We start from the raw sequence: 17664 nt of genomic DNA on the forward strand, positions 1-17664 counted from the left end.
GTAAATGTTTGCAGCTCCAAGAGCACCTTCAGTTTGAGGTAAGGAATGATAGTCTAATGGAGTAGGAGGCAAAGAAAGCAAACCCAGATTACCACTTTGTTAGCTGCTATTCAAGAGGCATAGAGAAGCAAGAAGTACTGACAGTTTTTAAAAACATCAAAATAGAATTTCACCTTGGTGGTGGCCTTTGGCAGAGCTGAAAACCGAGGATGTTTTTTAAAAAAAAATCGGATGAAGCAACTGCTTAGTGAACGGGACGAAATGCAATGTGGATACACAGCATACAATAAAACACAAGTAGGGAAATAGCCCAGCACTCAGCCTTTCGACACTGACAAAGGGATTGCGTGGTTGCAGATGGTTATCAGGTCAGATTGCAGGTTACCAGTCGTATAAAAACAATCAGCAATACAGCCGAAAGGCATAAAGAGTAAGGATTGATGCGACTTTCAAAGCCTATGCTAGTTACTGTATCTGAGCTGCATGTTGGATCGTATGAAGTTGCAACAAACACAACAGCTCTATCATTATTTCCTTGGTGAATTACAGCCTATCCATACAGGCTTTGCACTAATTCAGTTAAATTAACCTCTGCTGGTTTTTACAGTTGTGAAGATAATGGTAGGTGGGCTTAGTGCTTGACATCCCTTTGTAATAGAGTCATAGAGATGTACAGCACGAAAACAGATCCTTTGGTCCAACTCACCCATTGCGACCAGATATCCCAACCCAATCTAGTCACACCTACCAGCACCCGGCCCATATCCCTCTACACCTTTCCTATCCGTATACCCATCTAGATACCTTTTAAATGTTGCAATTGTACCAGTCTCCACCACATCCTCTGGCAACTCATTCCATACACGTACCACCCTCTGCGTGAAAAAGTTGTCCCTTAGGTCTCTTTTATATCTTTCCCCTCTCACCCTAAACCTATGCCCTCTAGGTTTGGACTCCCCGACCCCAGGGCTCCCACTTTCTCATATAAACATTAATATTGTATAAATTTAAGAACAGATTTTCCTAGGATTTATCAATTTACATTTAGATAATGCCTTCAACATAAAGTCTCTCTTGTATACTATCATGTGTTTAATGGGAAGAAAATTGGCCCAGTAAAGAGTGATTAATTCCTCAGACTATCTTGCAGATAACCGAACATCAACAATATATAAAATACAAGAACAAGGAGTAGATGACATGTTACACCATTTAATAAGATCATGGTTAATTTCATTATAACTTCAAATCAACATTCCTGCCTGCTCCTGATAAGCTAGGACAGCACAGTGGCTCAGTGTTGAGCACTGCTGCCTCATAGCTACCAGGGTCCCAGGTTAGATTCCAGCCTGTGTGGAGACTGCACATTCTCCCAGTGTCTATGTGGGTTTCCTCCGGGTGCTCCGGTTTCCTCCCACAGTCCAAAGATGTGCAGGCCAGGTGAATTGGCTATGCTCAATTGCCCACAGTGTTAGATGCATTAGCCAGAGGGGGGTGGGTTACTCTTCAGATGGTCGGTGTGGACTGGTTGGGCCGAATTAGATTCCACTGAAGGGAATCTAATCTAATCTTTCAACTTCTGTTATCTCTACCTTAAAAATAAAGGAAGAGTCTGCTTTACAACAGAAAAACAAAACCAATGTAAAAGTCCTTTGTGAAACCTACGGAATGTTATAGCTGCAAAGTGTCAGGATCATTTCAAACAGGGGGAATGTCACAACAAGAAGAGCTAACAAGAGGGGCTACTTTCCCTTTCTCCTCTTGCAGATGTGTTTTATCCTAGAGAGAATACACAAAAAATGTTTAAAACTGTCCTTTTGTCTGGATACTATTGTGTGTGAACTAGTCTGTTGTGATAGCCACAGCTTTGAGAACAACCATTTAAAGCACCTGTGCTCTTCAGGTAACATAAAAGGGAAAACTCTCTTTAATTGCTGGGATTCAGTCACTGTCAAAAGGAATCAGAACAGAAGAATTTCAGCCAGCCTTCAAAACTAAGAATCTCAAAATTGACTGCTTAGCTGCCTAAATCATTGCCATCGCTGTCATCCAAGAATAGTCACAACGTCTCTGTATCTGCCCTTCATGATGGATTCAGAGAATGATTAATTTCTTTTTAACTTTTATTTCTTATCTCTAATTTATGTGCATGTGCAATACATTACTACTTGTTTCCATGTTTCAGAATTAATAAACCTACTTATTTTGTTAATTCAAAGACATCTGGTTAAATTGGTCCCTTTTGAAACATCATTCGGGTCCGAAAGAAAAGTAACCAAAAAGGAAGGAATCTTTTTCAAATTGCAACCAACTGAGAGGGATAAGTGAACAAAGGGATGTCAGTTCATCTCTCCTTGCCCAGGTACTTAATAATTTGGGATATCCCATCTCAAACTGTAATTGGAGAGCCTTGCCAGTGTCTGGTTATAACCCCAGGAAGAGAATTCCAAAGACTCTCAGCTATGAGAAAAGAATTTCACCTCATCTCTTAAATGGGCAGCACCTTATTTTTAAACAGTGACTCCTCATTCTAGATTCTTCGTTTAGAGGGGAACATCCTCTCTGTCCTTGAGATGATCTCTCAGGATCTTGTATGTTTTAATCAAGTTGCTTAGGTAATTCTCCCATTCCAGGTATTAGTCTGGTAAATCTTCCCTGAATAGCTTTTAACATATTTATGTCCTTCTTTAAAATAAGTGGCTAATTTTGCACATTCTCCTCAAGATGCAGACTCAATGCTCTGTATAACTGAAGCATATTATCCTTGCTTTTGTATTGACTCACCCTTGCAATGAATTATATATTCTCAGCTTCCTTAATTCCTCACCACACCTGCATACCAGCCTGTGAATCACACACGAGGATCCCCGATTCTCAGATCTACAAGCTCACACTATTTCCATAATATATTTCTTTATTCCTCCTGCCAAAATGGACAATTTTATATCTTCCAAAGAATTATATTCTGTTTGCCACATCTTTGTTCACTCGTTTAACTTTCAAGGCTATGTGTCTAGTATGGGAAAGTGAGACCAGGTGAGGGTAACAGGATATTTTGGCTTTTCAGACTTAAATGTGCTGAAAGGCTTCTTCAGTACTGTAATAATTTTATCTATAACCCTTCGTAGTCTCATGTCCACTCCACATACTTATTTTTCTACCTGCCTTTATGTCATTAGCAAACTTGGCAACCCTACCTTCCATCCCTTCAACCAGATGTTTATACAAGTTGTAAACAACTGAGGTTCCAGCACTGATTTTACTGGCACACCACTCACTCCACCTTGCCAAGCTGAAAAAGAATCATTTATGCCTACTCTGCATGCCAAATCTTCTGTTCATGCCAATATTACCGCCTACACCATGAGCTTTCATGCTTCACAATTACCTTTGATATGTCCTTTTATCAAATGTCTGCTGGAAAATAAGTATAGTTCTTCCATCAGTTTCCCTGCATGTGTGGCCTCCACACAATTTCCCTTCAGAAAACCATGTTGACTCTGCCTGATTATTGTTGAATAATTTGCTGTTATAACTTCTTCAATAACAGTTTCCAACACTTTCTCTATAACAGATTTTAAATTAACTGGCCTGTAGTTTGCTTTCTAACTCCTGATTTTGATTGCAGGAGTTACACTTGCTATCTTCCAGTCCTTTCCTGAATCGATGGAGTTGTGGGAAATTAAAACAAATGCATCAACTTTTTCCATTAGGCACTTATATTAAGAGGAGAAAGTGAGGACTGCAGATGCTGGAGATCAGAGCTGAAAATGTGTTGATGGAAAAGCGCAGCAGGTCAGGCAGCATCCAAGGAACAGGAGAATCGACGTTTTGGGCATAAGCCCTTCTTCAGGAATTCCTGAAGGGCTTATGCCCGAAACGTTGATTTTCCTGTTCCTTGGATGCTGCCTGACCTGCTGCGCTTTTCCAGCAACACATTTTCAGCACTTATATTAAGACACCAGAATGAAGTCCATGAGAATGTAGGCACTTGTCAACTGACAGTTCAGATTACTTAAAGTGCATAATGGCTAGAAATGTTCCTATTTCTTACAAAGGCTTATGAATGCCAGCATAATTGGTAATGTTCAATTAGCTCATAGTGTAACTATTAGCACAATCAAGGTTGTTCAGTAAGTTCACAGCAACGTCTCATGTTAAACAGTACGTTCTGCGCTTTGCCAGGACCAGACAGTTAAGTAGTCAGTACTCTACTGTGTAGCCTATTCTGATCAATCAAAAGGATTGATTTTGATATGACCTGCCAACTGTATCTGGCATCACTGCAACGCTGAAACTCATATACCATATCACTCATATCTGACCAGCAGAATGCCTTTTTGGCTCAATAGGAGCATCCTGTTAAAGACAAATACCACCCATATGGCTACTGAATAGTAGCACTGTGAAACAGCTAACTACTTGCTCAAATATTATCAAATGCAACTCCACAACTGGACAGAGTATGCTGAACATTTCAGAATTCCAATAACAATAATTTGAGCTCAAAATAAATTAATAAAATAAAAAGCTTCTAAAGCATTGATGTAATATTACAGTTAAAATGCTAATAAAGAAAACAATGTTTAAATAAAAATCAAATATCTTCCAGTAGTTAGAAGTATGCATTTTTTTTCATCTTTGGTGACAACTTGAATGTATTATAACTGATTTGGAGGTGCCATTGTTGGACTGGGATTTACAAACTTAAAAAAAAATCGCACAACACCAGGTTATAGTCCAACAGGTTTATTTGGAAGCACTAGCTTTCGGAGCGCTGCTCCTTCTTCAGGTGGGAAGGAGCAGCGCTTTGAAAGCTAGTGCTTCCAAGTAAACCTGTTGAACTATAACGTTGTGATTTTAACGTTTTATAACTGAAAAAAGTGACAGGAGCTCCCTCTAATGGTTGATTTAACAGCTACATTCCATGCATGGTGTCATAATTTTAAACCTGTTAAAAAGCACCCCCTGCACTGGCAGGGGATACATTCCAGGACCTAGTGCGCAAGGCCGAAATCACAGATAGGAGCTAATCCGTTAATTTAAAATAGCAAATTTACCTTCCCGGTAGCCTCCTGGTGCCTGGTTCTGGAACATTTCCTTTTTACTGTTCAGGCCACAGGCAACCATGGGTAACTGAAACACCGGAAAATGATTTCACAGACATGGGGGTTATCCTGTATTCCACAGCAACATTATAAAATTAGATAAAACACTGAAGTACTTAAGGAGATGCCCGGGCCAATGTTCAAGAGCATGGTCAAGGAGGTAGGATTTTAAGGAGTGTTTTAAGAGACCAAAGTGGAGGTAGAGCTGCTTTAGGGACAGTATTTGAGGAACAATATGGATTTGTTTTGCAATCATTCATGGTATGAGGGTTTTGATGTCTCAGCCAGCATTTGTTGCCCATCCCAAAGAGCAGTTAAGAATCAATCACATTGTTGTGGGTCTGGAGTCACATGCAGGCCAGATCAGGTAAGGATGACAATTTTCTCCCCCAAAAAGGACATTAATGAACCAGATGGGTTTTTATAATAATTGACAGTGGTTTCATGGTCATTAGACTCAATTCCTGATTTTTATTGAACTCAAATTCTACCATTTGCCATGGTGAGATCCCAATCTGGGTCCCGAGAACATTACTTGAGTTTCTGGATTAATATCTCAACGATAAACCCACGAGGCCACCTTCTCCCCAAAAAATAAGAGATATCGCAATGACTGCATAGGGGAGGGATCACATGACATTTGTCTCTCTCTCCCCCTTTCCTTTCAACTGGTATTCAGTTCTGATTACTGGAGAATGATAGTTCCCCTGGGAGTGCAGCCAAATTGAAACTCTCATTGATGGTTCAGCTGCACAGTTGAGTAGTGGGGTGGGGATCAGATAGGACAGGTTAGAAAAAGAGGAAAAGCAACATCTGTAGTGACAGGCATAGAGAAGCATTTCATCAGCTGTAGATATTAATTCAAGATGATGGATGACAGAACAATTAGTGGGTGAGGTTTAAAAAAACAAGTCAGTCAATATGGGTTGAACTGAAGAGCAAAATAGATACAAATCAAACTGGTAGTGGGGTATAACAGATTCCTAAATTGTCATCTAGAACAGTAAATCTCAAGAGGTGCAAACACAACAAAACTGAAATAAAAGGGCATTTCAGCTATCCCATTATTAACTGGGACATAGTGTGAAAGACAGTTGTGGGCAGAATGCTTAATGAAAGTTATCCAGAATGCATTTTACCAATATATAGCAATTCCAACATGACACAGGACAACTGGGGACTAAGTGTTAGTTTTGAGGACAAAGCTGGCAAATGGAAGCGATCTTAATGAGCATAAACCAAAAGGAGAAAAGTACTCAACTGAGGCAAGTCTAATTTTGCGGAGCTTCTCCAGTACATTGTGTTTTGTTCCAAAGCAAGTATATCCCATGAAACAGGGTGAGACAAACAACTCCAGAGTTCCATGGAGGTCAAGGAGTGTAAAAGGAAAGCATATGACAAATACCATAAACTTAACACTTCAGAAAGCCTAGAGGAACATAGAAGTGTTGGCATAAACATATAAAGTTAGGAAGTCAAGTACAAAGCATGTTCAAATACCAGTAAATAAAATCAAGGAAAATAAAGCTTTTAAAAAAAAAAGGCACTAAATAACAAAATGGTAACCAAAAAAAGGGTCTATTAAAGAACTCAAGGATAGATCGTGTTGTTTGGAAGGAAATTAGTAGTTTTAATGATTACTTTGTATTCTGTTTTCGCATAGACATGACAAATGTTGCAATCTGGGAGGAATATATTAGATTAAGTGTCATAATGATATAAAATAAGCATTATTGATTTTATAGATTTGTTTATCCAATTCAATACCTAGAATTTTCATGGCCTGAAACAGCTTTAAAAAAAGCAGCAAAACACTATCTTAAAATGACCAAAGGCTTCACCTTGGGAAACCAAGATGGGTTAGACCATAGTAACCCCAGCTAAAATTAACATTTTACAAAAGACAATGAAATCAGCCAGCAAGATCCCATGGGAAGTGTAAAAAGGCCCTAATCTACTGTTTTGATTTATATCTTCAGATGAATCGTCACATATTGGACAATAGGCTTCTTAATTGTAGGCCAGATTCTAAAAACAACTTTGCAGATGGAAAATACAGGCTCATTTGTATTTCAAGAAGGTGCTTTGGCAAAGAGCAAAGATGAAACTAAGGATGCAACACTGATGACAGGCCAAGAACTCACTCTCACTCTCTCAAACAAAAAAAAAGCTCCTGGTGACATTACTACTGCACACACTCGAGTAAAAGCCGATCCACTATTTTTGACCAAAAATCTGGAATTTTCCATACATCTCCTGTAGAAGTCGACCCAAGCTCTTCAGGCAACAGATCAACATTTAAGAATCAAGGTGTTATCCTGTACATAAATGTTATGATGAGGAAATGAACTTTTTTTGTGATATTAGGTGTTTTGATGCACAATTCACACCAACATTAGGGTACAGATTTCTTAAGTTCATTATTGAACGAACACTATAATTAGTGTGACACGAAATTTACCGCACCACCATTTCCTGTATTAGACACACCTATATACACTTAATTCACTATAAGCACCATGTAGTTGTTGACAACTTCTCACAGATACAATGGTCAGTGAGACTGTATGAGAGTCAAATGTCTAATTTTTTTAAATCTGAAATTAAAATGCTAGTTTGAAAAACAAAAACAGTAGGCAATAGAAAACGGAGGGAAATGGAAGAATTGGCTGCGAACGTTTGAAATGCATCAGGTCTGAGTCAGTGGAAACCTCCCCTAGTGTGTACCTCAGTCCCCCTGTAGCACTCATGGAATTACCTTAACTTTTTTTTTCTTTATTCGTTTAGAGATCAATTAGGCTTCTGCTCATATGGTATCTTGAACCGTACCATGAATTTCAGCCCCTCACTAGTTGTATCCATGTAATACTCTACCTTAAAGATTTAACCTTAAAGATTGCCTAAATAATTCAGCAATTACACTGGTATACACTATAATGAAAAAGAAACACATTAGAAGTTAAAAGGATAACTACAATATTTCCTGTCATCAACTAAACAACTGGAATGTCAGGTTAAAACCTTGCACCTCAACAATGCCCTATCAACTTTAAACAGTGTTCCTTTCCCTCCCTGGACACAATACTTTTTTGAGACACTGAATGGATGCCAGTCACTTGGCCTTGGTGTCTTTATTATTTTTTTCTCAGGTTTGGCTGATGATAAACATGCTCCCTTGCTCTCTCTCATGATTGACTCCTTACTTCAAGAGTAGAAACTACTTAAGTACTTTGCAATTAGGAAGAGATCTAGCCCAGTGTTTAAAAAAATAAATGTATGTTACAGACAACTGTGGAGGGTGAAAAGAGGGCAACTGATTCACTCCTCCTCTCCTGATCAAAACAACAGAAAGAGAGAAAGTTATTGGGAGATTTAACTCTCCAAGACCAGGTGAAATTTATCCTAGGCTAATGGAAACAAGACAATAACAAAGCTTTTGGATATTTTCCAATCCTATGGATGCAGATGTTGAGCTGGAGAACTGCAGAGTCGCACAAGAAGGCCATACAAAATCCAAGTATTTCTTAATGTCTTTTTTATTCACTACATGTCTAAAATTTTTCCATTAAAAAAAAAATTGACTGGTCACAGCTCTTCAGAACCTTCCAACATTTCCAAAGTAAAACACTTTCATAATCACATTCTCATAGAAAAAGCAAGTTTCAACAATTAACATGTAAAAAAAAGATTTTTGTTACAGTAGTAAACAGTTTCTAGATCTTATATCTATGAGCAGTCTTAAAAAAGTCTTCAATTATCTACCTTAAAAAGGACATCATGGTGCCTTTCTTTCTCAATTGAATAGATAAAATAATCAATTTACAGTTGCAGGTTCAACATTCACACTCTACTATAGTGACAAATGAATGTAACTACAGGAGTTCATTCTTATACAAGCATCACAAATAGATTGCAATACCCATTCAGTACCGTCTATATCCTCCTCTTCCATAGTTTCCCATATCTCCATAGCCACCTCTTCCTCCATAACCACCTCTTCCTCCATAACCACCTCCACTTCCATGACCACCACCTCCACCCCAACCACCACCTTGGCCTCCTCCACCCCCACCCCAGCCGCCACCCTGGCCACCCCCACCCCCCCAGCCTCCACCCTGACCACCCCCACCCCAGCCTCCACCTTGGCCACCCCCACCCCAGCCTCCGCCCTGACCACCTCTCCCTCCACCACCCCTGCCACCTCCCTGGCCACCACCCCAACCACCTCCACCACGCCCCCCACCTCGCCCTCCATCTTGTCTCTTCTGCCACGGTGGCATCTCTGGTGGTGGTGCTTCTATCTCAGACGGCCGACCTCCTCGATCTGGCACTCTTCCCATCAAGACCTGTCAAAGAAAACCACAATGTGGGGTCAAAGCAGCAAAGCACGTTTCTTTTAAAAACTGACCATTTGCTGACCTTTACAGATAATATGTTCTCACAGAGATTTACCAACTTGGAATGGAATATAAACGAGAAAAGAACTACAGCCACATTGTGGCCTTCCATTAAGAATGAGGGAAGCTACACAATAAGCCACGAGAACTGGTACAAAACCCTATGGCCGGAAATGTGTTATTTGTTAAAGGATAGTTGCATGTTTTAGCACTAGAGCTTTAGCTTTGAAGAACTAATTGTCAACTATTTGTACAATTACCAAGCCTCATCAAGTGACTTTACTGACAGAAGATGAGGTAGAGTTTTACAAGAATTTAATTCCTTCCAGTCAAACCTCTTCACCTATTATTTTGTGTAATTTATTTTTAAAAGAGTCAAGTGCCAAAAATATTTAGTCATTATATACTTTTGAGCCAAGACGAGAAACAAATTGATAGTCTAAGGAATGCACATGATAGGCAACTGAAGGAAAATGCCATACCCGCAGAAGCAGAAGTAACTCGGCCAAACTTGGGACACATTAACACATCAAAACACTGATAATCTCCCCAACCTCAAAAACTTAATTCACACATCAAAGGGCAGTGTTTCAAAATGCTTCAAACACACAGTTTTCTTTAAAGTGCGATATCTAAATGCAGTAGCATTCTACTTCAATCAAGAAGAGTTATCAGTTTAAAAAAAAAACTTATTCCTAGATATATTAAGAGAGATGAAGGGTTGATCAGCACACTGGGCAAGCTCACCACAACATGTGAATGCAACCAACCATCCAAGCTGTATTCAAAGCCTGCCAGTTTTGGCACTGAGGCAAAACTACCACAACAACATCAAGAGCAAACTTAAATCAATTTAGTGTAAGTGTTCCAAATCAGAAAGAAATACAGACTCACTTTCATAGGAATGCAATTTTTTTAATGCATGTTTTTCTCCACTTACTTGGACGAGATAGATAAAAACAAAAAGGTAGAGAAGGAGAAGCAGCAAATTGTCTACCAATGACTAGAATTACAAAATCTACGAAAGCATCCAAGTTGCTATAGGTTTGATGTTATAGAAGTTTAGGTATACAGTAAGATCCAATGCAGTCTTTACCTTTGGTGATTAAAATGAAAATATTCTTTAAGTATCATGTTGGCACTATACACTAAAACAGCCGTCTAGACCTTGATGTTCAACTTGCTTATCTAACACTCTGCTCAAACCTTTTGGCAACACTCTTATCAATGTTAGTGCTTACACACTATGCTCTCCTGAACATAAACATATGTTTACAACATGCTAATAAATATTCATCTGAAACATTAACTGACATTTTTCTTTTCAAATGTGGATGGAAGGCAAGCTTCCATTCTGCACTTCATCAAAAATATAATTATATTCAGAATGCCTTACAATGTGATGTGCTACTTTGCATGTTTGTGCAATACATCAGAAATGGTGTGTTAGGCCCCCACTCCCAGGCCCCAGAAAAGCCAGTGCAAGCTGGTTACTCATTCAGCTGCAAGAGTTTTGCTGCTGAGAGAAGCAATTTTCATCCAAAGCTCAGACAATTAGATGCAGTAAAGTAGTTTGAAACTACTTTGATCCAGATGTAGGGAGAATGGCATAAAAAAACCCAAATATAATGAAAATGCTAATCAATCATTTATCAATTCATTTAAATTAATCGATGATAAATTGATAAATGAACTACTTTGTGTATTCATTTGCTGCCTGCCTGTACCTATAATGATCAGTGTTAAAACTGTAAAATAGGGTCAAAGCTGCAACTGGAAGCCAAAGAGATGCAAGTCTTAATTTTATAATATTCATATTTTGATTATAGTAGGAATTGCATTTACAAGCAACTTACTAATTGTATCCGTGGAATAGATATGAAATTCTCATGGTGTTCAGAGTATTTTCTATTTAAAGAATGGCCAAACATTCTCTTCTGTTAACCTTTCCGTGTCTGGAAGAAGGAACTATCAGATGTAGAGTACTTTTCCTGACAATGCAAGCTATCACCAGAAATATTATTAGTCCAGTAACAAAACCACTAATACTTTGAATTCCTTCAGTTGACTGTCATTGTACTAAACAGAGACTTCAGTTTTTTAATGATCCTTTGAGCGATGTCACCAGGAATATCTTAAAGGTCCAACCGTTGTAGCAAATTTGTGGGACGGGCTCTGGACAATGTGCTGTTATAACAGGCGAAGGATGACCATGTCCCTCACTCACTCTGGAGGAGGAGGAATGTTGCACGGGCAAAGTGGCCCAGTCATCATTGTTCAATATATCACCAAAATCTGACCAGCCAACCAGTCAAGATCATGTGGACAATGACAGCATTCCACAATCCTCATATTAAACAAAACCATGCATGTGTTTTTACTAGGGTCCATTTGCCAACTCCTGTGATAATGGAGAATTGGTAAAGAAAGGATTGCAAGCCTGAAACTCTCCAGCAAAGTCAGTTATACTTGACATCTATGTCCAAACTATCAACTTCCAGCATCATTTTCATCAGAATCGATTTGATCAGAACTATGCCAAAATATGGAATCTCCTAGTTGATTATCTGGATCACAAATCAAGAATTTCAACAGTTCATGGCTCAGGCCAAATAAAATTCAGATGATAAAAAGGAGAGCCAACAATATGTTTTTAAAGCCATGAGGGTCATCAATGGGGTCATCAAATGGACAAAATCTCTTTTGTTCACAGGATGGCATTTATCTGAAGGATGATAATTTCACCCGTCAACACAGGAAAGAGCAACTGATCAACTGATCTAAGATGGCAGTGATCAGAAAGGTCTGCTTTGCTGAGTTCTGCATCACACTCAAGCAAAGTGGTACTTTAACCATCCCTCCTCCCCCCACTTAAGCCATTTTAGTAAAATTTGACATTAAAACAGTTTCAGAACCTTTACTAATTCCATTTTGTAGAGTAGAGATGACAAAACATAGAAAAGGATCGAATAAGTCCCAACATGTGGGACACCAGCCACAGACACCGAGTATGACCACAGCTGCGACTCCCTCTGCTGGTTCGTTGGACCAATTACTTACCAGACCTTGGTTGCAGAGTTTAAGAAGCTGCGGGAAGTGATTGAGGCTTCGATTAAAGGAAAGTTCTGAAGTAGGTTGGACCCAATCTCAGCTATGTTTCAGGAACATGAGCAGCAGCTTGAAGGCCTTGGAAAGAGAATGGAGGAGGTCGAACACTGGACCACAGTATGAGAGACCATGATCAATTCCTCAAACGAGTGGATCCAGGCCCTTGAAAAACAGGTCAGTATCTTAACTGAGCGAGTTGACGACCTTGAAAATAGAGGTAGGAGGAAGAACGCCTGTATTGTTGGGCTGCCAGAGGGAGCAGAAGGCAGTCAGCTAGTGAGTTTTTTGAAAGCTGGTTACCACGATTCCTTTGCTTAGAGGCTGAAGTAGGCCGGGTTAAGATCGAGACAGCTCAGAGCTGTGGTGCGGAGGTCAGGTTCAGACCAACTCCCTCGCCTGGTCCTAATGCAATTCCACAGTTATAGGGACAAGCAAAAAGCTCTGGAAGCCTCCAGAACACAAGGAAGGGATCCGCAGGCCTTAATTCATGAGGCTCCAAGATTATGTTTTTCCAGAACTTTTCTGTGGCAGTGGTTCAAAAAAGGAAGCCCTTTGATGATATTAAGAGAAGACTGAGGGACTTTGGATTCAGTATTGTGCAAGGTATCCAGCAGTGCTTCATTTTACTTACAACGTTCATTTGAATCCTCAGAAAAAAAAACCGAAAAACTTTCTGGACTCTTTAAACTAGGTTGGATAGTTTAACTTACATGGACAATAATGCTTTTCCCTTTTCTTAAAGAAAGTGTTGTTGGATTTTTTTCTGATACTAATCAGCATTAATGTATACACAGGAACCTCAATTATCCGGCATTCGATTATCCGAATTTTGGATTATTCGGACAAGATCGCAAGGTCCCGATGCTTGGCTAAACTGTGTTATCCTGCATTTGATTATCCAAACATTTGGATATCCGAACAACATGCTCCCACCCATGTCTTTCAGATAATTAAAGATTCCTCTGTAGTTGGGGAGGAGTGGAGTACTTACTTTTAACTTCTTTGTTAATGTAGCTATTTTCTTTCTTTTGCTCGAGTTTGGGGTGCAGCTCAAGCTGGAAGGGGTGACAATGGCGAGGGGATGTGTAGGCGCCCCTTGTGGGCAATAGGTAAATTCACTCATTGGATGCCTTTGGTACTATTTATTTTGTTTCTTTTTTTGGTTTTTCTGTGTATATTTTCTTCAAAATTTTTAAAATTTATTAGTTGTAGTAGTTTTAGTTTGTGTAGCTTTTAGACTCTATGGGTCTTTTTTCATTGATGCTCAACGATTTCCAAGTCGAGTTCTTCCTCTCAGGAGTTCAAAATGTCGTTGCAGAGGGTTATGGTTAATGGCGCAGTGTACCTGGAACTTTAAGGGCAGCCATTTGCCAGTTGAGAGGAAAAAGGTACTTTCTAGTCTTAAAAAAGAGAGGGTGGACATTGCCTATGGCAGGAGACACACCTTAGTGATAAAGAGCATTTGCAGTGTGGGTTTGATCAGATGCATTTCTCTCTTTTAATACTAGGAGTAGGGGATTGGCCATACTTGTTAGAAAGAATTTAAATTACTAGATGATATTAAAGATGAGCAAGCGCAGTTCGTAATCCTTAAAGTCTTGATATATGGGGAAAGAGTATTATATTTTGAATGTTTATTGTCCTCGGCATACCCCTTAAATTCCTGATAGATATATTTTTCAAACCGAGTATTTTTGCATAGTGGCACATTATTACGGGTGGAGATTTTAACCATCTTATGGATCCCACAGTGGACAGAATGCACAAAGGTCTCTGAATACTCTCTTTGCAGCTGAGAAGGCATATTTTGAGAGACCAACAGTGGCTAAGTCGCAGCAGCTTACAATGCTTCAGTCTACTTTGAATTCCATGCTCACGTAGAAAGAAACTCATTTTTGCGAAACAAAGGTTGTTTGATCATGGTGATAGGCCGGGCAAGTATGTAGTATATCTTGCCAGAGAGAGAAAAAAAAAAAGCCCTCCCTCCATTACCTCAATCAGGGAATGGACTGGAACTCTTATCAGCGATTCTAAAAAGACCAACGCTGCATTTTGGAGATTTTACTCAATCAGATCAGTCCAAAATGTTGTGAGGATGGGTAGGCTAAGATAGAGTCTTTTAAGAACTTGGAACTTCCAGGTGTGACTTCCAAGCAGGCGTCTTTCCTGAAAACTCCTTTAACAGTGCAGCAAGTACAGGAGGCTGTGTAGCTGCTTCAGAGCGGAAAGGTGCCTGGCCCTGATTGTCTTCCGAGTGAATTCCACAAAGAGTTTCTAATTATATTGTCAGGTTGATGCTTAACATATACAGTTACTCATACAGTCACGACCACCTCCCGCCATCCTTGAGGGGCTAATATTTATCTTATTCTTAACAAAGGGAAAAACTCAGAGGACTGTGCTTCCTACAGGCCCATCTCCCTTTTAAATTCCAATTTTAAAATCTTGTCCAAGAATCTTGCACTAAGGTTGGAAATTGTGTTGCTTTCCACAGTTAAAGAGGACCAGACAGGTTTTATAAAGGGCTGCAGATCCTCCAACAATGTCAGGAGGCTACTTAATACAATCCAAGCCTGTCAGCAATAATCTGTGCAGGGATTACTGATCTCCCTGGAGAAGGCATTTGATCGGGTCGAGTGGCCATATCTTTTCTATACTCTGGAATGGTTTGGTCGAGGTGAAGCCTTTATTAGATGGGTACGGGTCCTTTATAGCAATCCTCTAGCCACGGTTCTCATTATGGTGTGAGATCTAATAATTTTCATATAGGTAGGGGCTGTTGGCAAGGTTGTCCTCCCTCCCCATTGCTTTTTACATACCTCTGCCAGCGGATCAATCACCAATCTGTAGGGATCCTTAAAAGAGCTGCCCCAGAAATGAGATCAAAATCACATAAGATCACATTGTATGTGGATTATGTTCTTATTTTTTTGTCGAACCCTGTAGTTTCAGTACCTCATCTGATACAATGTATCAGATCACCAAATCATTTGGTGCCTTTTCAGGCTGAAAGATTAACTTTTCTAAATTGGAGGCTATGCCTATGGGGGATCTTAGAAGGATACCCAACATCAAGGGCAAATCACGATTTCCCTTTAAATGGTCACTTCCACCATCTTGGTTAGGCTGAGTAGACCTCATTAAAATGAATATCCTTCCTTGTTGGTTATACCCTACACAAATGCATCCTTTGATCTTTCAAAGGCAAAACTTCTGGAGACTTAATGGCTGGTTTAGCTCCATTATCTGGCATCATAGGTGGTCCCTGATCGAGCTAGTCAAATTGCAACAACTGCATAGATTTGGGGTGGGGGCGGGGGTGGGGAGTGGACCTCCTGGACATTAGAAGATACCAACTGAGCTCCCTTTTATCTTTTGAGAGTGACTGGGTCTGTGAGGACCCACGTCAATATGGTTAACTATTGAGGCTTCTCAGGTAAAATGCCCCCTTATTAGCCTGCTGTTCTTCGACAAAATGAGGATAGTTATGGAATGTCGTCATAATCCAATAATTATTAATACCATAAAAGTATGGAGCACAATGCAGCAGAGCAAGGGCAATCTATTCAAACCTATCCACCACTATAGTTGGTATGCTGGGTTTTAAGCCAGGGGTGATGGATCCTGGGTTTAAACTCGAAGCAGCTAGGGGCATTTCCCATTTGGGTAATTTATTTGAGGGGGAAAACACTGATGTGCTTTGATCAAATAACTCCTAAGTATGGATTATCTAGTAGAGACCTTTCTCCTTTTTTTCCAAATTAGGGACTTTATTTAAAAAAGGAACTACACCTTTAACCAACTCTTACAGATCATATATTGAGATGAGGGTGCTTTATGTTACAAGCACTCTCTCAGTTGGCGCTCTATCTGTTGGGGCATGGCCCCTCAGATGAGGCTGAGCGGCTTTATGAGGTCTGGGAGAGAGAGGTGGGGTTGAGATCTTCTGAGACATGGGAGGACATTTGTGAAAAACACTAGAAAGATTTTGATCTGTAATAGGAACCATGCCATGCAATTGAAGATCCTTTATAGGACCCATCTAGCCCCAGATCACGCCTCAAAATTTAAGGTGGGAGTATCCTCAGTGTAAAATAAGCATGGATAATCTCAATCATTGTTTGTGGTCATACTGAAGGATTGTGGTAGGAGTAACAGAGGGGGTCTCGGGGCCTAAAGTTAAGGTGAACCCAGTCTCCCTTCTCCTGGGCGGCCCAATTTATCTTCTTTATGCTCATGGGAAAAAAAACATCCTTACTTTCTGTGCAAGGAAAGACGTTCTGAAGTGTTGGGTGCCTGAAAAACCACCGCACCTGTCAGGTTGCCATAAGCTAGTCGTGCAGCATATCCCGCTGGATTTTCTCAACTACAGTGCATCAAAAATAGAATTTTTATATAAATCATAGCAACCCTTTTTGGATTACCTGGATGCAGACTTGTCTTCCACTCTAATTAGATCTTTTGTATAGCCATGAGGATTTGATTTAGTAAATCTATTACCGAGAGGAAGAATTTTGAATAAATGACTGCGCAATAAGATTGAGAGCTATTGTTTTATTATGCGGTGAAGTTTGATTTATTATTCCTATTCGTTTGTTTAATTTGTTGTGGTGTGTATATGCACACATATAGTTTTGTTCTGTCTTTTTTTTCTTTGAGTAGCATTGTTGATTTATTGTAATTTTTTTAAAAAAACCTTTTCCAACAGAAATATCTAGAAAAAGACTGATCAACTGTGAACGCAATATGGCAGCTGACAATTTCTAGGCTACATCTACAAGCTGCAGTAACATCTATGGGTATATTACAATCAGAAAGCTGTAGCAAACAATCAAATGGATGAAAAACAACAAAATCCAAAGTCCTGCATGGTATTCCAGGTAAGTTGGTGGCTTTTTGCTCACATCATTACTAAATGCATTAATCCTGTGCACGAGACAGGAAAAAGAATTCCTTCAAATGCCCAGATTTCACGAATGTCACAATTGTAAAAATCTTCAAGAAAGGAGATAGTTTCCACAGTATGATTTATCAAGGTATTTCCCTCTTAG

The 17664-nt window shown here is 39.6% G+C and overlaps 1 protein-coding gene across 2 annotated transcripts in view; it reads right to left on the reverse strand.

Annotated features, from left to right (window-relative positions):
* Positions 1-8626: 8626 nt before the first annotated feature.
* tslig3b (tRNA splicing ligase complex subunit 3B) overlaps positions 8627-17664 on the reverse strand; it is a 40136-nt gene continuing 31098 nt past the window's right edge. For both annotated transcript variants that reach the window (XM_043698000.2, XM_043697999.2), the window contains one exon: positions 8627-9454. In XM_043698000.2, coding sequence (XP_043553935.2) covers positions 9032-9454 — 423 coding nt within the window. In that variant the 3' untranslated portion in view covers positions 8627-9031. The remainder of the gene's footprint in view (positions 9455-17664) is intronic.

This window comes from Chiloscyllium plagiosum, unplaced genomic scaffold (assembly GCF_037043375.1).
Source record: "Chiloscyllium plagiosum isolate Xiang-an unplaced genomic scaffold, Cpla_swu_hap1 HiC_scaffold_8, whole genome shotgun sequence".
In the NCBI taxonomy this organism is placed as follows: Eukaryota; Metazoa; Chordata; class Chondrichthyes; order Orectolobiformes; family Hemiscylliidae; genus Chiloscyllium; species Chiloscyllium plagiosum.